Genomic DNA, 26,275 nt, shown 5'->3' with positions numbered 1-26,275 from the left:
AGGGTCAATAATGAGTGGGAAATAAAACAGGGTTAAGAAATAGGGGGTATTGGAGAACAGATTTCTTCCACTAAAGAGTGGATTAAGTGGTACCTGGAGTGGTGTATTTTAAAATGCAGTGTTTCTTGGGGCATAAAATAAAATCTGTCCTGTTTTGATTTGCTGAAAAATTAGCGATTAACCATTCAAATGTTTTTTTTCTACCAATTTAGGTACTGAAAAAACAATACACTACCTGCATTTTCCATGTAGGTATATATTTATTTATATAGTACTAATTCACACGCATGGCTCTACAGTAGGACAATACGTTAATAGAACAAACAGGGGGTCATTACCATAATAAAATACAAATGTGTGGTAGGTGTCCCTAAATGCAAGTTAAAGAAGAACAAAAGCCAACCCTTAACCACTTTCCTCTTGAATAGTACAGACTATTGAAAAGCTGACTTTTCTGTTAAATTTCGGCTTTTTTACTCTATTGCGCATGCGCGCACTTGAGCGCAGCAGAAAGGAGGAAGCGCTGCAGCTACTCCGGGCTGGCGCTGTTCTCTCCCAACAGGGGCACCAGCCCGGGGTACAAGGTAGGTGATTTAAGTCACTTGGGGGTGCCTAACATTTTGGTACCCCCAAGTGATTTTGCCTTTACTTCGCCTTTAACATTTGGTTTCATGATCAAAGGTCTAAAGGACATGAAATATTGCATTGGTCTTGGTAATGCTGTCTGTACCTGGATAGGAAACTGACTACAGGATTGTGTACAGAGGATAGTTGTCAAAGGTACATTCTATTCTTGTAGAAGGTTTCTTAGTGGGGTCCCACAAGGTTCTGTATTGGGTCCACTCTTATTTACAGATGAAGCCATCAGGATTTCCCATTTTGTTGCACTGTGCAATTTTTTTAGTGCTATGTCTTGCCTCTGGATGGTGGTAGAGTGCAATGAACTTAGTCAATCAGAAGCAACGTAGCAATGTCTGGCATCATCTAGAGGCAGCACTAAGAAATTGTGCCCGGACACGGTCCGCCAAAATGTGAAATCGTGATGGTTTCATCTGTAACTTGTTCATTAATTACTTGGGGGAGGGTATTGTAAGTAATATATCAATGTTTGCAGATGACACAAAACTATGCAAGCCAATTAATTCAGGATTTCAGGATGTGGCAACCTTGCAGCAGAATTTTGACAAACTGGCAATCTGGGAAGCAAATGAGATTCAGTGTTGATAAATGTAAGGTCATGCACCTGAGATGTAAAAATATGCAAGCCACTTATACCCTTTATGGGACTGCACAAGGGAAATCCATAATGGAGAAGGACCCTGGAGTCCTTGTAGATAGAGAATTTGGCTGTAGCAGGCAATGCCAGGCAGCAACTTTAAGGGCAAACAAGATTCTGAGCTGTATTAAAGGGGCATAGATTTGTGGAAGGAGAGGATAATTCTTCTACTTTACAGAATATTGATAAGAATATGCTGTGCAGTTTTGGTCTCCAGTGCTCATGCTCAAATGAGATATTATTGAATTAAAAAAGTCTGGTGTAACGATGCTAGGAAGTCTAAGTTATAAATATATAAGGGGTCCATATAATAAACTCTCAGGTTCTTTCATCAGACACGAGGGCATCCATTCCAGTTAGAAGAAAGAACGTTCCATCTTAGTATTCAGAAATGTTTTCTTTACAGTGAGAGCTATGAAGTTGTGGAATTCTCTCCTACTCAGTCTGCCAGTTAAATCAGATAACTTCAAGTAGGGAATGGATGGCTTTTTAGCAAGTGAAAAAATACAGGGTTATTGAAAATACCTTAGTACAAAGCTGATCTAGGGGACTGATCTAATTGCCATGTTGGAGTCAGGAAGGGATTTTCTTTGCCCTCTGAGGAAAATTTGAAAGACTTTAGTTAGGGTTTTTTGCCTTCTTGTGGATCAGCTAGCAGGTATGCAGATTTTATATAGACATAATGAATGTATTATTGAATACAGAATCACACCCATGGAAATGTACCTGCAGCTGCTTCTATACAGTAACTAATGCAATATGACATTGTCAGTTTCAGTATGCATTTGTTCCTCTGATCATATCTATCTAACATGTAACTTTTCTAAATCCATACGTTTTTTGCATGAGTTAATTTTAATGAATACTGGGGTCAATTTGAATGCACAGTCCTATCCTCAAGTGATGTATCTTGCAAGAAGAAATGCTTCTCACAGTAGATATTAATGTGTAGTAGCATGCAACTCTGCATGCGCTGCATCCCTTCTTCAGCAATTAGTATGTTGGTAAACAGAATAATCATAACTGTACTTAAAAAGTACCTTTCCAAAGCTTTTCAAGTCAAGGGACAATAATGCAATGGTCTTTTTAATGCATTAATGTAACCTTCTGTTGGTGAAAATGCTGAGAAGTAGTAGTCATAATCAAGATTATTGGTTAGCTCTTTCCTCATACTTATTCATATATGCTATGCTTTGCATATGACATTCACTTTTTTACTTCTCTCATTATCTCACCCCATTATCGACTGGAAACCCCTATAGACCCCACCCATTTGAAGATGCCTATTTTATGCAGTCATCCAACAGTCAATATATCATTAAGAATAATTACTTACTGGTGCTATAAATATAAATCAAGCTGATGATGATTATGGGTAAAGCCACTTGGCTGAATATAGTCACCTAGTATGTTTATATCATAGGTCAAACATTAGTCAATGCTTCTCACATGAATAAATGTTCATAAGCATAACTCGCAAACTGAGGTGAATATACAACTCTGTGGAAACACTTTGACACATTTCTAACAGTTTTTGAAGTAAATATGGTAAACAATTTGATAACCATTGCCACTGGAGCTTTTTTTATAGATGATGAAATTTAAGTATCTAATTTCCTTACTTCCTATTTCTCTTCTTCATCCAATCTCTATCACTGCTTGTCCCTCTTTTTCATTACCTCTAATTCTAACATAAACAAAATATAATACAAATTTATATTTTTAGTATTTTACTATAAATGTTTTTAAACCTTAGTGACTAAAGTAAACTGGGACCTTCAATTGTTCTGCAAGCCTTGAATTGATTACCTTCTCAAGAAGATAAATGGAAAGACATTTAGATTGAACGGATTATTGTCTGCTTTCCAAAATAACAAATAATAACAATTAAGGAGTAAAGGGAATGTAATATGCAGGTTTCATTTGCAGGCATTACAGTGAATCAAAGAGCAGTTTCATATTACACCCAAGATTAAATGAAATATCAGGCTGAAAGAAAGGGATCACATGACTGAACGCACAAATATTTTTCATGCTTAATGCACAGATGTAACTAGAACACTAGACAAAATTATCCCACTGTGATTTTATAAAAAGGTGTTACTTTTACCTGTACTGTTTGGAAAAAAGGAATAATAAAAAAGGGGCCCACTGGGACCGCCACTTGGGGGCCCCCCATCCCAGCCCAAAGCTCTTGCTCCCATCCACACCATGTACCGCATCAAGTACCGCATGCCAGCGCATGCAGTTCCAGGCACTTTTATTATGTTAATCCTGATGAAGAGCAAGGTTGAATGATATGCATGGAGTGAGTTTGCTGGTGTCCCTGGTCTTTTCTGTTGACGCAAATCTGTACTATGCTAGCATTGTTTGAAGCTACTAATGAAAGCACCTAGGTGCAGTCCAGGCTTTGTGAACTAATGGTTCAACTTTCTGGCTGATTTTTTTTGTACTAACTTATCTGTCATTCTAGCTGTAATAAAGAGTGATAATAATGAAAACCTTTCTGACTTTGAAACTTCAGTGCATGATTTTGGAAGCCTTCCATAGGACTCAATGGCACTCTGCAGCTCCAACCTGGCCAAAAGATATTCACGATAGCAAAGCTTGAATTAATTCCAAAATGTTCATAGTCATCGTGAAAAATACGACTTCTTTGTGCAAATTTACACAAAACACTAAAAAGTCACATAATTTTAACAATATTTTCGTGGTCATTACGAAAACTTCTAAACTTTAGAAAAAAATACGATTTTTTCGCAATCGTGGTCATTGTGCTTTAATGAATGGGCCCCATAGTGTTATCATGCCATAACATTTAAACCACAATGTTATTATACCCCCAAAACATACAATGACATATTAATGTCTGGTAACTGAAAGAAAGAAGTAAGCTCACACCATGTCCTAACAAGTGTAAAGAGCCCTTAGGCTGGTAACAGGCAAAAAATTGGCAAGTAGTCCTGAATAATAACTATCGAAACAAAAACTGTAGTACCTGACTGAATCCAGACCCTTGGACTATTTACAACCCATCGTAATAAATATTAATTACTTTTATTATATTCACAAGTTATCTCTATCTATCTGTAACTTCCTAATTTATTGCTCGTGAACACTTCTATCTGATCTAACAGTATAAATGTTGTGCCATTCCAGTTTTCATTTGTATTTTGCCTGACAAAGGGGCCTTAGAGCTCCGAAAGTTTGCAATGTGTTTTTATTGTCAGCCAATATAGGTATCGTTTCTACAATACTTTTGTATTTGAGTTTTTTTTATTGTTTTTAACTTTACTCTAAATCAGATATATACAAGAGTTACAAAACATTACAGTTTCAAGATAAATGCTTTGCCATTGCAATGAAATAACAATAACCTGGGCAGCGTCAAGGCTGATTGTGGTGCCAAACTAACATAACACACTGATAATCCAGGTTGGATTTCTAAACACTATGGGAATACTTGCTAGAACTTCACAGGAGTAAAGGCAAGGCAAGCTTCAATTCAGCCCCTTATCTCCTGGGATCAATACTGAGGGAGGTTGTATACAAACTTCACTAAGCAGGGGAAAAACAGTCTCCTCCAACACCAGGAAGCATTTCCCCATGCTTGCCCCATGCTGCCCACTGCTGTGACAAGTATCCTATACAAGGAAACACACCAACCCCTGCATAAGATAAACTGGGTGGGGGGTGGGATGCTGCACCCATGTTGCTTAAATGGAAGAGAACTGACTTCCTGTGAACCCTTGCTATTTACTCTTTTTAACACAACCTCCCTTACTATCTTCCTAGCCTAGTCAATTCCACCCTCCCTTAAAATGTTCATCTTTAAGCTCCAGTCTTTCCCTTTGTGTAGACAAGTAGCGGTTGAAGGTAGTGCAGAGACACTGAGTTGCAGGTAGAGGAGAGGCCTCAGTGCATAGCTGTGCAGGCGGACCCACTGAGAGAGTGTTGGGGTTGCTGGAATCCATTATGGAGAACATAGGAGCAAACCATGAACAAACATGGTTCAGAGCTATGAAAGTTGTCAGAAACAGGAAAAAAGGACAACAGAGTCAAGAGTGAAGTTCAGGTATGGGACTGAGGACCTACAAGTAGGATCTCCAGAACAAGGTGCAGATACAGGATGAAGAAAGAATGCAGGACCAAGCCACATTATTGGATGAAACAGGGGTTCAAAATAAAGGCAGATTTAGACAACCAAGTTCCATTGATGCAGCATAATTACACACTACTACAACTACTATACAGTAGTAAACACCAACCGATAAATGGCTGGTCAGCCTACTGTACTGTACTATAAATAATTAATGAGAACATTACAAAGGTAAAAATTAAGCAGTCTTGTATCTCCATAGAACACAGACCAAGTTTATATAATTCAATATTTTGTGGGTTTACTGTAAATAGAGTACTCAAGATTGCTCAGATATGCTCAACTACAACCATATGATGCATTACATTTTTATCCACCAACTAAATGTGGTGGTACAGGTTGTAGATACTTGCAGTAATTCAGTGTTTATATGTTATGCCTTAAAATATAGGCCTTGGATATCCTCCTGTTCCATATCTTCCATTCCATTCTTCCACCGTATAATGCTTAAATATCCCAGAAACCTTCAAACTACCACAATTGTATCCATATCCACTTGGTCCTTATTTATTTTAACTTTGTTAAATGCAAAGCTAAGCCTGCAAGGCCTTTGCCTCAGCCAGAAAAAATATCACTTGGGCAAAAACAGGACTTAAATGGGGGGATTCTAAATTCATTCTTACATTGACATCTAAACATTTTCAATCTGTGAAGCCATAGAGGCAATTATTTTATTAATTTATGAAAGAAATCCAAAAAAGAACAGCTGGTGTGAAGTTACTCTAGAGGGATAGTAATGTAACCTGTGCAATACTTACAGTAAGATGCAGGTGGAATGAACAAGGCATCACTATCTTTTGAATAAGTAATTTAATTAGAACCCAGCATCTTATCCAACAGAAAATATTACACTACTAGTTAAAAAGAGCAAAAAATGATTAATTGGAGTGACATTTGCCTAATGTTATCATCCAAGTTGCAATACCCCTCTAACATCCTTCACAATGATATATGACATTGTATTAGCTGCTATTGCCATTGCTTTTTCTTCAGTTATCATTGAAATCAGAATTCATGAATCACTGGTTAAAATTACTTCTAAACTGAAACCTTTTGCATTAAAAACTAAGCCAAACACTATATAATCTATTAAGTAACTGCCATGCTAAACTCTCCATATCCCCTCCTTAAATATATAAAAACAAATATTAGTTGCTAGTGTTGGCTTGAACTACTTTAATATAGTGTTTAGATAAAGGAAGAACAAGTGCAAATAGTGCAAACAAAGCCTTAATACAGGCAACAACACAGGCATATTTGATAATGTTTCTTCATATTTGGTAATGGTGTCATGAACTTTCAAACTGCAACTCATATGGCTTTTTGGATTAACTTTTTTGTCTCTGAAATTGATTTCAAATGTAATTGTATTTTGTACAAAACATTTTACTGTAAAAGTCTCCAAATTGGCATACATCTCCACTTACAGGCACAGCGTTGGCCTTTGTGCAGCTAAACTAAACAGATTTCACTCTGAAAACACAGGCAGAAGAAAGCGGATCAACCACATAAGAAAACTAATTTCTTCTGAAGGGATGTCCTTGTGGATCAGTGAGTCACTCTGTGGACCATCTGCCTTAGGGTGAAGACACACGGGGCTACTAGTAGCAGCTACTTTTCACGGCTACAAAAATAGACAATGCTGATCATTAACTAATAATTGTCTGTATGTGTGTTTTAGCAGAGGCAATTCTAAGTATTGTCTATGGCAGGGTATTTTCTGGTGTTTAGTAGCCATGACAAGTAACTTCTACTAGTAGTTCCATGTGTCTTCATCCTTAAATTCTAATATCTTTATCTTGTTGTCCTTTGCTTCTGATGAATGGCATTGCTACAGATATGTTTATTATTTACAAGTACAGACAAGTCACTTATCTTAACCTATTGAGGATCTGTTTGCTTATAAATCCCAAGTGCTTTTATCTACAATTTATCTGCTAGTTGCACCAATTTCTAACGCAGCTCTGTTTATCTACACTGAAAAATCAATTTCCTTCTCAAAGTCATAATTAAGCAAATAAAATAAAAATGTACCCAATACCGAACCTTTTGGCAAAACAGTTACAAACCTAATCCAATAAGACAATGTACTTTTGACATCTAGGGGGCCAGGTACTAACGGTGGGGGTTTTTTTATTCAGATTTTAGTGCTAAAAGTCGGCAGAAAAAAGCTTCTAAAAATTCAAATCTGACAATTTGCCAACTAAAACTTGTTGAGATCATGTAGATGTGAATGGCAGATTCCTCTTCCCTGGAGCAGCCTTCTTTGCTTCAAAAGGTTTTCAGATTTTTGATGCTGGTTTTTACCGCACATACATTTCCAGTTCAGAATTTGTCAGAATGTCAGACATTCATGGGAATGAGTTTATTCAAACACACAAATACAAATAGCACCACCAAGACAGGATGATTTAGTTGAGAGAGCAAAAAAAGTTGACTACAACTTGCCAAATCAAGATTATAAGCACATTTTTAATATTGGAATTACATTTGTTTTCTTTGAATTCCAGATGAGAGGAGAAAACAAGAAATAATAGCGTGACAGAACCGGACAAAAACTGAACTAACTGACCCATATTCTCAACCCATATATTTTATATCTGATGGTATATTTTCTGTTATTTGCATATTTTAAATGCTTTATACACCTTTCATATTATCTTCCCAAATACCCTTCCTATTATCTACCCAAATTATTTACTTGCAAAGTGCTACAATTCGGTACAATTTGTGATTGGGACCTAAAACAATGTGAACAAGAAAAAAATATAGCTCTGCACAGACTTACCTTATGAAGTGTCCATAATAAACCAGGTAAATGAGATTGGTGCTGTCCCAATACTCATTCCAATGCTGGTACATATTTGGGGAAAAAAGAGAAAGGGACCGCACTCAGTCTCTAAAAAACAATCCTTTATTCAACAGTTAAAACCATGAGTGGTTACTGTGATGCAGACAGCTCATAGCCTGTGGTTCCCAAAATGTGTCAAGGCTGTCTGCATCACAGTAGTCACTCGTGCTTTTAACTTTGAATAAAGTATTGTGTTTTAGAGAAGGATTGTGGCCCCTTTTTCTTTTCTCTTTTTTTCCTAAAACAATGTGATATAACCTTCCATGCAGAAAATTTACAAACTTCTTTCTATTAAGTTGTTACTCTGAGCAATATCTGGAACATTATTAAGACTTTGCCCAAACTTGCACTCTTTTCTATTTGCAACAGGAATTGGCCAACTTTCTTCTATGTTCTACCCACATGATTTCAAACTTATCATTAATTGTTGCCTCAACATTTCCTTTAAACTGGGTTTTAGATTTTTTTTTTCTTAATGTGCAAACATCTCTCATTACCATTTAACCTGTCCCTTGGAAAATGGTATAGCCTTCAATATGGCCATCATTCAAACATGTGTCAGAAATACTGTGACATCATATTTCTCCTCCAGAGTCTTTTACTAAGCACAATTCTTTACATAACTTTCATTCTGTTATCAGTCAGGATACTTTTTTGGCAACATGGGCAGTTAGAAAGTCTGTACCTATAAAATCAGGAGCCTGTACCTATGCAATAAGTTTTTTTCTACTGGAATAATTGTAATCAATTTGCAGAGATCTGTTTTTACAGTCTGTTTTTGTTGATCAAAATGACAATAAAACATGAAACATTTCCAAGAGGTTAATACTTTTATTGAAATGGGACTAGATCCTTTATCCCTTGACTATATAAAATGTAAACCGATTCATGAGTTTTGGTGCCTCCCTTGCTAATAATCCTTTTAATATAGCAGCCATGCTATAAGTTCCTTGTAATTTTAGTTTTGATGCACAAGATTTTTTTCATGCTTGTGCTTTAAATGTCAAATCACAAAGATTAGCCATTTCTATTTATAAATTAACCCTCTTGCCCTCTTTGTGTATGGTGTTGCCAAGAAGAATGAAAAAACTAATCCTTTCTATTTTGTTAGGTGAAATGAAGAACAGGAAACAATATCACATTAATATTAAAACAGATAAGGTTTTACAAGGGATTATGTGCATGCCTTCACATTTAAGTCATAATTACAGCAGCAGTGAGAGATATTGGCCTTGCGTGATGGAGTGCCCAATAACCACAAATACATTTACTGATTAGCATCAGTAAGTGGTTGATTCACACGGCAAAGCTAATGCACTCTGACTTGTTTCCAGATTAGCTTATTGAGCTAGGCTTTGTTTTTGATGTTTTCAGCTTTTTACAGGAATGTGTGGGTATCACTATAACAATCTTTCTAGTCTTCATATCTTCTAATTTTCTAGTGCTTCTCCCCATTCCCTTCACTTAACTATGTCAGACTCTGATATGCCTTCTTCTATTGCCCTGGGCTTGTAGGCAGGGAAAATACAATGTTTACTCATTGGTGTGCTAGCCTATAAGGTTTTTGCTCTGGCACAGTTTACATGGTTGTAGGATGGTATACTCACAACTGGAAGGTTTTAAGAGAGGTAAATTCCTATAAATATCCTGAATAGTGATGAGCAAATCTGTTTCGCATAGCCAAAAAATTAGTGAAACGGTGAAAAATTTGCGAAACGAGGAACATGATGCGTGTCAATTGGCAAGCATCATTTTTTTGACGCATGCAAATTTCTATTTGTCTGACAATGACGAAATGGGGAAATTCTCTGCAAATCCATGCCTGCTGAAAAATTACGCTCATCACTAATCCTGAATGTACCAGGATCACTTTAATCACAGGAGATAATTTTCATATTTTTATCAAAACATATCCTACACTACAAGAATATTGAACATAAAAGGTTAAAGCTTTTACATGTTCAAAACCACAACAACAACAAAAAACAACTGTTTCCCTTCTGGCATAGTGATCTTTCAACATTTGTCAGGTACATGTTAATATCCCTTTATAAGATAATTTATAACAATAATTTAAGTTGTGCTATCCTGCCTACCTGCAAATCCTAAGAGACATAAGATTTGTTAATATATTTGTGTCAATTCTTAAAGTCACCAACAGATATATAAAACTTCCCTTCTATATTCTGACTAGAAATGCAATTACAATAAATGTATTGTCACTGGCATTGAACTAAAAATGTTGAGTAATTAAACTTACATACCTCCATGTAAACTACCCAAGGCATCACCAATGTGGCCACCAAGAGATCTGCCACAGCCAAGCTGACAATTAGGTAATTGGTTGTGGTTTGTAGAGCTTTTTCTCTAGAAACTGCAATGCACACCAACACATTGCCAAAGACAATGACAAATATAAGAAGAGTAAGGAGCATGGCATAGTAATTGTAATGAGGCTTCTGATCAACAGCAGTTCCATTGGTTCCATTGTTAATGTCATCATTGTACATGGACAGGTTGTGGGTATCCATGAAGGTGAGTAGGCCCCTCTGAAGCTCAGCTCTAGGGAGAAAACAGAAAAGAGCAAATAAATATGCATCTAAGAGATGATTAAATATTGGGATTGGGTAAAAGATACAGTTTGTTGTTCATATAACAGTATTAATTTATATATTAGAATATCTGCAAGGAACCCAACATTGTGAACAGGATGTGCACACATTACAGAATGCTTGTGATACACCAAAATAGATTCATGCAGCTTTGTTACCATCAAGTACAAGGTACTGAAAATGCTAAATACATACAGGGGGTTATTGATGTACGCAAGAGAAACTCTTTAAATATAATAGATATATAAAGTGGGAAGGCACAATATGTGTTTTGTATACAAGAGTTTTGATTTCAAACACAAGGTATGGGGGGTGGGCAAAACCAGCAATCAACAAAGTGATTCAAGTATTGCTCCAATTAGATGCAGTTCAAAATTACTTATTGTCCCTAAGCAATGATGTAGTTCCAGACTCCCAGCTGCACATTGATCTTAAATATATTTGCTCAAGATATCATATAAAAAAAATCAGTAAACTAATTCATTTTGATGTCAGTTGGCTGTTTGCTAGAAAAGCTCATGCAAAGGTTACACAGAAACTATTTCAAGCACTTGCTCTTTATTCCACATTTGTTTATCCAAAGACCCACTTAGTCAGAGGTCTGTTTCATTAAATCCTTAGCTGAATGGCCAAATCAAACTAGTCACTCAGAAGAATGATAGACTGTACTTTCCCCTTACACAATTAATATACTATTGAAAATGCTGGAAATCAATGGTTAAATTTACTATAAAATAAACAGACAGATCATTTTACTGGTATAAGCTATAAGGTTAGAGGGTTCAGAACTAGTCTTATATCCATAAAAACATTTACAAAGAGGAAAAAATAACGGTAAAGAATGCTTCATCAGAAGAGTACTTCTGATGAGCAATTTAGTTGAATCTAAAAGGATATATCCAATTACTCGAATGACATTTGGAACATAATGCCTGCTGCAGCTGGAAATAGTGTCTCCCAGGAAAGATTCACTATAATCATGATTGCCACGAGCAGAACAAATGCATTAAGCATCACACATTGAGATTATAGTATTTAACTTTCCTGTACCTGTATGCATTTTCTTTTTGTGGTTTCTTCAGGCACCTCTGATAGACACACTTTCTCTAAATCTGCAACATTTAGCTTTTGTAAGTATTCTAATTATGGAAAAGTATAGGCCACAAATAGCCTAAGTTTATTCTGCTGCCACAGTGACACTTGGACACTATATATTGCATAATTAAAATGATGGATAAATAAATAAGTACAGGAATGGGTTCCATTATCTGGAAACCCATTATCCAGAACGCTCCAAATTAGGGCAAACTGTAATAATAAAACAATACTTTGTACTTGATCCCAACTAAGATATAATTAATCGTTATTGGATGAAAAAACAATCCTATTGGGTTTAATTAATAGTTTATTGATTTTTTTAGTAGTCTTAAGGTATGGAGATCCAAATTATGGAAAGACCCGTTATCCAGAATACCCTTGGTTCCAAGCTTTCTGGATGATGGGTCCTATACCTGTACTGTAAATGCTTTTGATGGGATTTGTTCCACATATGACAGTTGCCCTGTTGTTGACCCTTTGGGGGAATCCAATTAGTGACTGCATGCTAATTGGGGATAGAGAACCCATCACTGAGTGCAAAGCATTAACAAACATAGAGAAACAGCACCCCATGCAGACAGAGATGAATATACAGTAACCTCAAAGAAATTAAGGGGATGTGCAATAAAAGAAAGAAAAAAAAATTGTGATTATAAACCTAAAACCTAAAAATAATTTTGTCTAATGAAAGAAAATGTAAATCTAAGAAATTGTCCAATGTATATTGCAAACAGAGGGAGCACATTTATTACTGCTCAAGTCTTTTGGCTTAAGCAACCATAAAGGAAAACCTGTGTGAGTTAAGGAAGTCACACGCTGTTTCAGGCAAAAATACCTCAGTAGTTCTTAAATGATAAAAAGTTCAGCAGCTTTTAGGTGCCAAACTTTTTATTAAGAAAGCCCACTTGAGGAAAAACGAATGAGGTATTTTTGCCGAAACCCCACTTGAGCTCCTTAGCTCACAAGAGGTTTCCTTTACAGTTGCTCTAGCCGAAAGGCTTGAGCAATCGTAAATTTGCCCCTGAGGTTTTTTAACAATTTGTATTTGAACTACAAATGAAAGCAGTATTTAAACTAGTATTTTTAGTATTTAAATAGTATTTTTAAACTTCTGGTTTTGCATCTAGCTCTCGATTGAAAATTTAGTGCTAGGTGCAGAGTACACTGCTGGTGGGCTGGTGGGAAATTACTGTATGAATCAATAGCTTTCAGAATGTTTATTCTTGACATTTTATATCAGCAATCAATTGTCTTGTATATAGTATCTCAGTGTTTGTAGTATTTCTGAGAACTGCATTTTGCATTTTATGTCTAAAAATCATCAATAATGCTGCTATTCCATCTTAATGTCAGCCACAAATTGAAAGCAAGTTATTTTCATACTACATTTCATACATAGATAGAAGTTTTTCCTCATAGTTTGCTTAAATCTGGTGTATGTCATCAGATGAAATCTCAATGAGCTATTGACTATCTTCCTGTAAAATTGTAATTTCCTCTGTTTAGAAAGGCCCTTTGCAGGCCTACAATCAGCTCTAATTGCACAAAGCTAAAAATAATCAGATCAGTACCAAAAGGCCCAAATGCATGTTTTTAAAGCAATTTTAAATGTGTAATGATTGTGCTGATTAGGAATATCTGTACCTGTGCCAAGATGTTGTGTGATTATGCTACAACACATTTAATGAGAAAAATCAGGAAGATAATGAAGACACTGATTCTTAACATTTCTAAATAACATATCAATGCAAATAAATTATCCATTTAATAGAAACTAAGGGGTATATTTATCATGCTGTGTAAAAAGTGGAGTAAAACATTACTGGTGATGCTGCTCATGGCAGCCAATCAGATGCTTTGCTTTGGTTTTCTAACTGTTGAAATCTAATTGCTGATTGGTTGCCCTGGGCAACATCACCGGTAATGCGTCACTCCACTTTTTACACAGCATGATAAATATACCCCTAATTCTGCACTATACCATGTCTTCTTTCCATTTTATCAAGCAACAATCTTAGGCTTACCTAACCAGACATTTTGATATTGTTACACAAAAATGTAATTTAAGCTAATGCTGTTATCATAATACAGGGAGTTTACTTTTAAGTGTGGAAATAGGTTAATTTGCAAAGGTTACTTGCCTGGCTGTCACATAGCTATTTGGGTTTTCCACATGGCAAGAGAACAGCAGTCCTGTGCTGCTATTTGGTTAGAATTCTTGATATGCACTCTACTCTGGCGACCTTACAATCCTATTGAAGGGATCCAGGTGACATCAACAAAATTAAGGATATTCGAGTCACACAAGACACACTCTTGGTCACAAGTGAGGTAACTGTACACATCCATACAGCACAGACAAGGTCTTCTGAGTTTACTTTACAAAGTGTGGAAATAGGTTAATTTGCAAAGGTTACTTGCCTGGCTGTCACATAGCTATTTGGGTTTTCCACATGGCAAGAGAACAGCAGTCCTGTGCTGCTATTTGGTTAAAATCCTTGATATGCACTCTACACAACCCTATTTTTGGGCTACACTGAAGTCCATCTTCATGCCTACCACCAAGTATGCCTCAGCATTGGAGCACAGTTCCTACCCTTGAAATTTTTTTATATGCTACCAACAGGGCACAAGAACAAATTTAGATTCTGGTTGGCCATTACTTCAGGCAATGGCAACATGTTTGAGATGCCTCTTTCTTCATCTAGATCTGCACCACTGGTGACCTTACAATCCTATTGAAGGGATCCAGATGACATCAACAAAATTAAGGATATTCGAGTCACACAAGACACACTCTTGGTCACAAGTGAGGTAACTGTACACATCCATACAGCACAGACAAGGTCTTCTGAGTACACTCAATATAGATAGTGAGAGTATCTTTTAGTTACAGTATAAGCAATTTTAATAATGTGGTATTCTGCCAATTACATAATTGTTTTGTTTTAAATGAAAAGTATTACTTTCGTATACAAGACAAAGCAATGGGAGCCTCTTTCAATCTAATCAATTCTAATAATTGTTTGTGTTATTGGGAGTCATTCTGGGTCATTTAAGGTACAATGGTGGCAAAGGTACACTGATGATTTATTCATCATATGGGAAGGCATTTGGGAGCTACTGAACAAATGTTTTGATAAACTCAACAACAATTATCTCAATATACGCCTGACTAGCTTTCACTGCCAGTTGTAACTGTGTATTTTTTTTAGACATTAACATAAGTAAGGGTGTTGATGGTCATTTGGAAGTGGACTTGTTCTGCAAAACTACATCAACAAATTACATTTTACCAGCCACCATGTTAAATCAACTACATAAGCTATGCCCATTAGGGAAAAGCAAATGAGCTTTCTGGCTACAGCCATAAAAGTATACATAGGGAATAGCAGAGGGCAAGATACATGATGCATGAGGAGACACCAGTGGTAAAAATTAGAAGCAAGAAAAGCCAAAAGTCTATTAGATGAATTACTATATTAAAGAAATGCTGTTCAATCTTATAGGTTGATCCTATCTTCCAAATGCATATAGGCAAAAAAGCTGAAGGGAGATTAATCAAATTTCGAAGTTAAAGGGAAAAAAATAGCAAATTGTATACTATTTTTCTGAGCCATTTTATTTATTCTCAAGCACAAGAATTTAACAAATAAAACTGGGACCATTTCTGTGATGTCATGGGGTGGAGTTTTCCTATAACTATAACTACTGTTGTTGCTTTGTTGTCATGATATTGTTCATTTGAAAAAAAGGAAAGTGATAAACATATTAAAAAAAAAACTAAAAAGTGAACAGAATTCTAATATTACACATAGCACTTTGCAAAGCACATTAATTCAGTAGCATGGTATTATTTTTTTTAAATGATTTATCTATTCTTTATTATTTATATTTACTTTTTATTTGTTTTAAACTTTTGTTTTGTTGCAGAATGTTTACGAATAGCATTGAATTGAATTTACCAAAAACTCAGAGAAGGCATGATTCATTCAAATTTCAAAACCTGACACGTATCTCTAATTGTGACAGATGAATGGTGCTCTTTAGGCAAAAGAGTATATCACGGTAAATTAATTGAACTTCTTAGATTTTTTGATAAATATTATGGTAAAAAAGGATTAATCCTCCTCTAATAAATATTGCAATAAGTAAAGCTTTATTTGTATCTTTCTTTATCTCTATCCAACTCTCTGTCTATCTGTCTTTAACTATCTAGACTACAAATATATTTGTATTGAAAAATGCTAATTTAAGATGCTATCCTATAGCCTGAGCCTATAGTCTTGCCTGTAGTAGTGCAGACTGGATGTTTTTACACTGCTCTTCCTCTACATTATTGGCACCAAGCTAAGGTTCTCACCTTAGCAGGAGAAATATTCAATTAATTGTGGGTTGAGATATATATATTACGGGGGGCGCAGCCAAAAGTTTGCACTCCGTTTAGAAAACAAGTGCCTGGGTGTGAGAGTCTTTTAGAATAAACCAGCAAATCAAAACTACCCTCACAGGACTTGTAGGGGGTGATTTCTCATTGGTTGAGTTTTATTTTTTTTGCACTTAGAAAACTTGAATGTAAAAATTCACCATGTAAAAGCTTGCGAGTTTCTATAGAAGTCAATGGGTGTATCATAGGCAAAGTCAAGCCATATTCACAAACTCAATTTTGTTGAGTTTTTTATTTGAACAAGGTTTGCTTTTTAATAATTAAGTGACCATTTGATATGCAAGTTTATTCAATTCAAAGAAACAAATTTGAATTCACAAACACGAAAAATGATAAATGAGCCCATAAAAGTGAAAGAAAAATTATTAAACCTATATATATATATATATATATATATAAAGAAGCAGAGAGCCGCACACACAGGGATTTTGCAAAAAGAAAAAGTATTTATTGAAAAAGACCCAACGTTTCGAGCAATAACGGTGCTCAGCGGATGTCCCTGAAGAAGAACAGATTTAGTTAGTGCTCGAAACATTGGATCTTTTTCAATAAATACTTTTTGCAAAGTTCTTTGGGTGTGCAGCTCTCTGCTTCTTTATTATTACTTTTGCCAGCACCCAGGGCTTTTGATCTTTTATAGCGTGTGCTTCGTTTGTTCCTGTATATATATATATATATATATAAAATCCTAAGTAAATAGGTGCACACTGGGAACATATTCAGCATAAAAAAAACTTTTATTTTTTCCTTTAAAAACACAGGCCATCTGAATATATATATATATATATATATATATATATATATATATATATATAAAAACACACAACAATATTGAATTTTTCTCTCCAGCATGAAATATTAACAGATACTTTCATTATTTTATATTATTTTGATTAACTTCTTCATCTTGCAATTGTGTTATACAAAAAAGATCTCCATGCTAACCTTGTGACTTTGTCTTTTTATTATGATTCTGTATTTATTGATTGTATAAGAGCAATGAAGATGTGCGATTTGCTGCAATTTCTGGGTACAAAAAGGGCAATCAATAACTAACTGTAGGTCTTAAGATCATAATAGCCTTGGATATTGTGCTTGTTCAAGAAATCATCTAAAGGCATTAAGAGAATCTGCCATTACAACATCACTAGGAAGGGCATTCCCCAACCTCACTGCCCTCACCTTGAAAAACCACCTATGCTGCTTCAAATGAAAGTTCAGTTCCTCAAGTCTGCATGACTTTATTCATTTTATCTAGAATTATATATTATAGTTAAAATTCAACAGGTTGTGACTGTGAATTTTAGGAAAATATAAATATTATTCAATAGGTACTATCATCATAAGTCATGTTGGTACAAGGTGGTAAATATTTGTCTGACTTACTGGTATTTTTGCAGATGTGTAAATATTAGTATTTTATTTGTAAAATATTTGCAAAAACACTACAGGAGTAAACTATGATTCAATCAATACCTCTCCCTTCAACCAATAAAAACTGATATGAAATTAATAAAGCTATGGCTTTTTAAGATAAAATAGTTTGACAGAATACTGAGTATTTGCTGAAGGGAGAAGACTATTAGCACTTCAAATATAATATGTCGCATGGGATTAAGACTTTTATTTTTAAACAGTGCTATATGTCACATATGATTTAGAACCTCCTTAGCATATTAGAATAAATTCATAAATGATAGAACAGGAAACTCCACACTGAATCCCTATCTAAAATGACCTTGAATAATGCCTGAAGAATATATATATGTATATATATATATATATATATATATATATATATATATATATATATATAGTATCTCTCTTTTGACTATCTAAGGTTTTTTTTTTTTGCTTTTAAAAAATGCAATAAATTTTGAAAATAAAAAAAGTGGGTAGACCTTTATTCATATAATCCAAATAATTGCCCTTCATTTTTTGCTAGAGCATTCACCTACAGATAAATTTGATTAATAAATGGTAGAACATATCACTTTAAAAAGCACTCCTTATTAGTTGCATTGTGGATAATATATTGCATGTGATATTCAGACTAGAGTTATAGCCTCAATAAAATATATTTAAGTCATTCCCCAGCTGAATTACAAACGTTTCACATATTGACCTTTGTAAGCGTGCAAATGCTTGGTTATTTGATCTTTCCTACCACTGCATTGCTCATTCTTCAAACTTAATACCTGATTCTTCAATATACAAGTGGAGAAACACAAGCTTTGGATATATGAAAAAAATAAGAATTACAGCATAAATATATGATTTCCCAGGAGAAGCGTCAGCTTGAATCCTGCTAAAATTTTTCATGTGTGTTTTCTCCAGAAAACCATCACAATAATGATAAAGCAAAAGACCTTTCTTTTAATAGTTTTAAAAGGAACAAAATAACATACATAGGATAACACTATGAATTTATGTGTGTTGAACAGCTCAGCAAAGTTATATGCTATATCAATTAAGGCCACAGCCAGCATGTCATAGCAAAGGGACCAGACTAAAGACAAGAAAATTGGAGAAGAAAATGGCAGACCACTCCAGAAATGATGCCAAGAAATTACAGTGGACAAAAGCAATTAGGGAAAATAACTGTTGAACAGACATTTATGAAAAAAGGGAAACACTACAACCAAATAGGAAGAATATTAACAATAAAATACCTAATTTTTATATCTATGAAAATAGCAAAAGATAGAAGGAAAACAAAAGAAAATGGGACCAGGGGTAGCAGTGTTTGGAGAAGTCTGTCTGAGCCTTGTCCATTTTCCCCATTTTTAATAAAAGGTAATGGAGGATTCATTAGCTGTGGCTGCAATTTTTTGTATTTGTAGTGCAAGTCCAATTTCCTGACGATATTTGAAATAGTCAGGGTCTCAATTTACATGCAATTAATGGCAAATCTCATAGACCACATGAGAAAAGATGGTGTGGAATGACTGCTGTTGGATCAACCCAAAATTAGTAGGCTGGGTGATAGGCAACTGCAGATTCCAGGTGTCCTTTATATGCTGGGACAGTTTTTTTCAAGTGGCATCCTCTCCAGCATGTATTAGGCACATTTTTGTAAATGTTATTTTCCTGGAAGTTTCTACTGTATATGTGTAGATGGGCTAAGAATTTTTTTTTTTAAATCTGTCTTTTTTAGGTTCATGTTCAGGCGTTTTTTTCCCATATTTCAACCATGGGTGTAATAGCTGTGGGGAATAGTTGTGTTTTGTACCGTATAGGGATTCTGCCTTTCAGTGGTATTAAAGTGGTTAGCCACTCCATTGGGTGAGTTTCCTTAAAGACAATATGTTTGATATGGTCATAAGGTGTTTTATCTGCAGATATTCAAAGAACCCTGGTCTCTAGAGCTTAAGAAGTTTTTTGCAAATCTCTAAATGTTTCATGCTTCATGCAGTAAGGACCATTCAGTCCCTTGGTATTAGTTGAAAGAACAATAAACTATATGTTAAAAGGGGAAGAAATCAGAAGTTTCAATTTCATCCTTTTGTTCATGTTTTGGTTAGTGAACCTTGATCCCATGTAAGCAATAAGAAAACCCATTGAGCTGGATTTAGGACTGTTGTTGTGGCTCCATCTTTATGAATTATGAAGCATAGTAGTAAGCCCCATCTGTAAGGGATGTGGTTTTGTCTTAGTAGCGTAGTAACTGGTTGAAATTCTCTCCTAGCTTGTAAGGTCATCTGGGAGAGATCTGTGAATAGTTCAATGTCCTCGTCCAAATTTGTAATGTTTTTGAGTTATGTGTATATATAACTGCTATTAAAAACAGTGTTGGTCTGTCCTTTTATATTCTCTGCCCTGGTGGCTCTGACTCTTGAAACAATGCAACACAATGCAGCAGACTGACAGACCTGTCTTGCTGGAGGAGACTGACCTTCACAACATTGTTTAAAAAGAAACAACCAGAAGTTAAGCAAATGTTGCTTTCAACAGCAATTACATTTCCAAATAACTTTTCAAGCATTTTTTTCAAATTCATATTTGAAAGTTGCTAAGAATTATGTTTATTATTATTATTATTATTTGAGGGGGTTCACAAGTCCTTTAAGCAGTAGTGATGAGTGAATCTGTCCAATTTCACTTTGCCGAAAAATTTGTGAATTTTTCAAAAGATTCACGAAACACCGAAAATGTTGGGCGTAAAAAAACAAAACAATTGCCACCCGTGACAATTCTAGCAATGTGCAACATTTCTTTTAATGTCTGTGACAATTCTTGGAATGTGCAACAATTCTTTTGACGCCCGTGACAATTTTTTGTGATGTGTGACAATTCTTTTTGACGCCATCTTGTATCATCTCCAGCTTGGGTTTCTTCATGTAGAAGGAGGCGAGTTTTAGCAGATAGTGCTTCTTTTTGCTGTGTCCAATTCTGGTCCTGGATCCAGACTTGAAAAAGATTGTAATGGGAACTGGATTCAGCTTGAGAGTTGGATCGACCTTATTTGATGAACCTGCCCAGGAGCTACAGTGTAGGTAGTAGTTACTCCATTGCATGCCAAGCCACACCCCCCCCCAAGAAATAACAATTTTAATAAGGTGAATACTTCACAGTGTACAAGTGACAAATCTTAACCTTCTGTAAATATCAGTTACATCTATGTATTTAATAGTTGATTACATGGTACAAAGAACCAGGATTTTAAGAACCATATATATATATTCATCATCTAAGATCTGACAACTAATAGCGATATAATTACATGTTTTCACATGTTAATAATATTTTTATACATGAAATTAAGCTATGTCATAATGTCATTGTTTAGCCAGGCCTTTTCTGTGGCAGGCACTCAGTGGACTCTTGTGAAGTATCATTACTTGTTTAGAAATATTTAATATGTCCACTTTAAAATCGAATCTGTACTGTGAACAAACATTAGACTTCAAGCCATGCTGTTCATTCTGCTAATGATTTCCCTACTGCGGTGATTATTATTTATTATGCTGAATAATTAGAATTCCTGCTCTTCTTCACATTTACTGATCATTTACTTGGTTTTAGCAAAAGTAGTTAATGGACTTCTAAGGAGAAGTGTTAATGAGAATTGGAGATGCTAGCAATAATATTGCTAGAAGAGGCTAAATGGAGTACAGTAGCAAAACTGCTTGTTTCAGATACAGTGCAGATTGAAATAGAGAAATCATTGTAAAACAAATATTTCACACTGGCAGTCAGCAGTTGTTGTCACTGGCTTTCCTCATTAAGGGCATAATCCTGTCTTCTGGTATCATTTTAGAAACTTCAGCGATTTGCCGAAATCGCCTGCGCAGCGTGTACCATGCCACCAGCGACTTACATGTTCGCCGGTGGGATGGTAGTTCGGGGAGATTAGTCGCCCGTGACAAGGGAGATTTGGGCGACTAATCTCCCCGTGTGCCAGAGCCCTTAGGGTATATGTTTGTATATGTTCTCAGCTCTCTGTTCAGTGCTGGGCTTGCTGCCACTTTATCCCTTCGATGGCTGCTACAGCTAAAATCCACATATTGCATGGCTACTTAGTTATCAGCACAATGCATGTTGCAGACAAACTGGTGAAAACTAGGCATTCGTGCCAGAACCATTTCTATAGTTTGGTTCAAGGGCACAGGTTTACATAGTAGATAACACATATGCTGTGTAGAATACAATGGCTTTAGTTCTAACACAGGAAAATTAACAGGATTCAAATACTAATCATGTAATTATGTATATAATATATGTAGATATGTAGATATAACATTTAAATATCAAAAATGTAATATTACTACCCCTTTAATTAGATTGATCAAACTGTATGTAAGATGTGTGTTAAACTGAAAATCTGACTTTTTAAACATCTATAACTATGGAATTTCAGCAACAACTGTGAAAGTTTAACAATAGTTAAACTGGAAAAACCCACTCCTTAAATGCCCATGTGAGAGAATGTTTTATACGTTCACTGCCTCTAACTCTCAGTAATTATGTAACGCTAGAGAAAAATTAATATCTAATTTTGGTAGATTTGCAGTTTTTCTGACTTCCGCATCATTGGGCAAAATAGGGACCATGTATGTATGTATGTATGTATGTATGTATAACTTTATTTATAAAGCGCCACAAGGGTACGCAGCGCTGTACAATCTTACAGAATACAAAATTACACACAGGGAGGACGAGTGATATAATAAATAAATACAATAAATACATATATGTATATATATATATATATATATATAAGTGCCATGTGGTAGGAGACACAGTAGGAAGGAGGTCCCTGCCCTGTAGAGCTTACAATCTGAGTGGTTGGGTAACATACAGGCACAAACTGGAAGGTAAGAGAAGGACCATGGAAGTTTCACTCCACATTTATGAATAGTGTAGAAATAGAAATTATTAGAATTGATATTCCATGTAATTAATGTGACACTTCCTGCCTTGTATACAGTAGTACTGTTAGTCGTTAATTTTCTGGTTGCCAAAATGAATGCTATAGCCAATTACGTTTTTTTGCAGTTTGCTCATTGTTTCCCAGTCCTTACTTTCAAAATAACCATGGTTTTGGTGGAATTTAAAAAAAAAATATGTTAGCCAGATATAATTATCTTCTAACAATTGGGACAGATTTAAGATTGTTCGAGCCTTTTAGCTCAAATGTTGTTTTATCATATTTGCATGATTCTTCAGTGGTAATCCAAATGTATCATTTATGAATGTGATATTACTTTTATACCAGTTTAATGCCAATAAACTTTCTTAGTCAAATTTTCCTTTACAGGATTTTAGGAACCTAAACTGTAATCTGGTCGCCAATAGTAGAGAAGAAGCTTTTCTTTCTTCTCCTAGGAAGCAGAACATCATGTTACATGTTCTTAATTCCTAAATTATGTAATGAGTTAAACAGGCAGGGTCAAAATGGGTGTCCCCGCCGCATTACCTCCCACCCCCACAGGGGCCATGCCCCCTAACCCCCCTCAGAGGCACCCGCCCGACGTCCTCCCCTGAGCACAAAACTTACTTTCAATGCATATGGGGAGGGACACCGGGTGCCAGGGGAGCAGCGTCAGGGACCATTTTTTTCCTGGTGCCCCAGTGGCTCAGTCCGACCCTGTAAACAGGATAGGGCCATATTTTTGTCAGCTTAGATTCCTGGACTTTACATGTACATTTATTTTATATTGCTATAGGCAAAGCAAATAAGTAGTATGATAAACAAAACTATTTCTATTTAATGAGCATGTCATTGTTCATCTTTAGGCATTTGACTTATGGCTACCATGTGTTAATTTTGTGATTTGAGCCTTTGAGTGTGTTGAATCTGTCATTGTTTCTACTATAATCTTTTTTAAAACTCTGTTTTTCCTTGGGGATATATTTCATAGAACATTTTCCCTGACATTGCATACTTCAAACAACACTAAAGCTCTCAATGGATAACCTTATTCCTTTTGCACAATGCTGACATAGTATCCTGACACAAATGCATTTCCAAGCTGATGTTTAAAAGCATGTCAATCAAAAAGTAAAAGATTTAGATAAACAGCAGCACTTTTATATTATAACATCAAAAAGTAAGGCTTGATGGTTGCTATTTTTTTTCACCATCTTATATCTAGATTTTTTTAAATAATCTATATATTACTGAGAAATTGGTCCTTGCATGCAACTTTGAACTATAAAGCTGCTATTTGTAGAAAAAAGAAGAAATAGAAAGAAATATGTTTCATATGTTTTATTAGTTTGGGACCATCATGCACTACTTTCCCCAAAGGAAGTGAAATTTGTATATACAATAATACATTTATGGGCTTATTTCTCAGTTTTTGAGTTTGTGAATTGGAGAGTATTTTTCTAATACGAATAAACTTACATTTAATAAGGAAAACTTGTTTGAATAAAAAAACTCAAATTTGTGAGTTTACAAACTCAAACAACTCGAAAAACTCGAAATGAAAATATGGCTTGTCTTTGCCTAGGCCAACTTCCCTTGACTTCTACATAAACTTGCAGGTTTTTAGATGCCAATGTTTTACATTTGAGTTTTCTGCTTTTTTGCACTTAATAAATATCGCACATTTAAATTAATTAAAATTAGAATTTTGGGAAGTTTTCATGCAAAAAAATTGTGGAAAAAAAACATTTCTATATCATTATATACAGGTCCTTTTCAAAAAATTAGCATATTGTGATAAAGTTCATTATTTTCTGTAATGTACTGATAAACATTAGACTTTCATATATTTTAGATTCATTACACACAACTGAAGTAGTTCAAGCCTTTTCTTGTTTTAATATTGATGATTGTGGCATACAGCTCATGAAAACCCAAAATTCCTATCTCAAAAAATTAGCATATTTCATCCGCCCAATAAAAAAAAAGTGTTTTTAATACAAAAAAAGTCAACCTTCAAATAATTATGTTCAGTTATGCACTCAATACTTGGTCGGGAATCCTTTTGCAGAAATGACTGCTTCAATGTGGCGTGGCATGGAGGCAATCAGCCTGTGGCACTGCTCAGGTGTTATGGAGGCCCAGGATGCTTCAATAGCGGCCTTAAGCTCATCCAGAGTGTTGGGTCTTGTGTCTCTCAACTTTCTCTTCACAATATCCCACAGATTCTCTATGGGGTTCAGGTCAGGAGAGTTGGCAGGCCAATTGAGCACAGTAATACCATGGTCAGTAAACCATTTACCAGTGGTTTTGGCACTGTGAGCAGGTGCCAGGTCGTGCTGAAAAATGAAATCTTCATCTCCATAAAGCTTTTCAGCAGATGGAAGCATGAAGTGCTCCAAAATCTCCTGATAGCTAGCTGCATTGACCCTGCCCTTGATAAAACACAGTGGACCAACACCAGCAGCTGACATGGCACCCCAGACCATCACTGACTGTGGGTACTTGACACTGGACTTCAGGCATTTTGGCATTTCCCTCTCCCCAGTCTTCCTCCAGACTCTGGCACCTTGATTTCCGAATGACATACTTTGGACCACTGAGCAACAGTCCAGTGCTGCTTCTCTGTAGCCCAGGTCAGGCGCTTCTGCCGCTGTTTCTGGTTCAAAAGTGGCTTGACCTGGGGAATGCAGCACCTGTAGCCCATTTCCTGCACGCGCCTGTACATGGTGGCTCTGGATGTTTCTACTCCAGACTCAGTCCACTGCTTCCGCAGGTCCCCCAAGGTCAGGAATCGGTCCTTCTCCACAATCTTCCTCAGGGCCCAGTCACCTCTTCTCGTTGTGCAGCGTTTTCTGCCACACTTTTTCCTTCCCACAGACTTCCCACTGAGGTGCCTTGATACAGCACTCTGGGAACAGCCTATTTGTTCAGAAATTTCTTTTTGTGTCTTACCCTCTTGCTTGAGGGTGTCAATGATGGCCTTCTGGACAGCAGTCAGGTCGGCAGTCTTACCCATGATTGCGGTTTTGAGTAATGAACCAGGCTGGGAGTTTTTAAAAGCCTCAGGAATCTTTTGCAGGTTTTTAGAGTTAATTTGTTGATTCAGATGATTAGGTTAATAGCTCATTTAGAGAACCTTTTCATGATATGCTAATTTTTTGAGATAGGAATTTTGGGTTTTCATGAGCTGTATGCCACAATCATCAATATTAAAACAAGAAAAGGCTTGAACTACTTCAGTTGTGTGTAATGAATCTAAAATATATGAAAGTCTAATGTTTATCAGTACATTACAGAAAATAATGAACTTTATCACAATATGCTAATTTTTTGAAAAGGACCTGTATATATATATATCATACATACCTAATTTAGAGGACTGCACACAAGAGGCATATTTTATGACTAAGTAGCAATCTGTTTAGAGTTGTGACTAGAGCAGCATCAAGGTTTAGG

At 35.6% G+C, this 26,275-nt stretch overlaps 1 protein-coding gene across 1 annotated transcript in view; it reads right to left on the bottom strand.

Annotated features, from left to right (window-relative positions):
• The window catches only part of drd2 (dopamine receptor D2), a 146,773-nt gene that overhangs the window by 42,914 nt on the left and 77,584 nt on the right, over positions 1-26,275 (bottom strand). Inside the window, exon 2 of the mRNA XM_031906502.1 lies at positions 10,551-10,848. Within this exon, the coding sequence (XP_031762362.1) occupies positions 10,551-10,817 (267 nt within the window). The 5' untranslated portion in view covers positions 10,818-10,848. The remainder of the gene's footprint in view (positions 1-10,550; positions 10,849-26,275) is intronic.

This window comes from Xenopus tropicalis, chromosome 7 (assembly GCF_000004195.4).
Source record: "Xenopus tropicalis strain Nigerian chromosome 7, UCB_Xtro_10.0, whole genome shotgun sequence".
Taxonomy (NCBI): Eukaryota; Metazoa; Chordata; class Amphibia; order Anura; family Pipidae; genus Xenopus; species Xenopus tropicalis.
The sequence above is the reverse complement of the archived record's forward strand: the minus strand, read 5'-3'. Positions and strand labels throughout refer to the sequence as shown.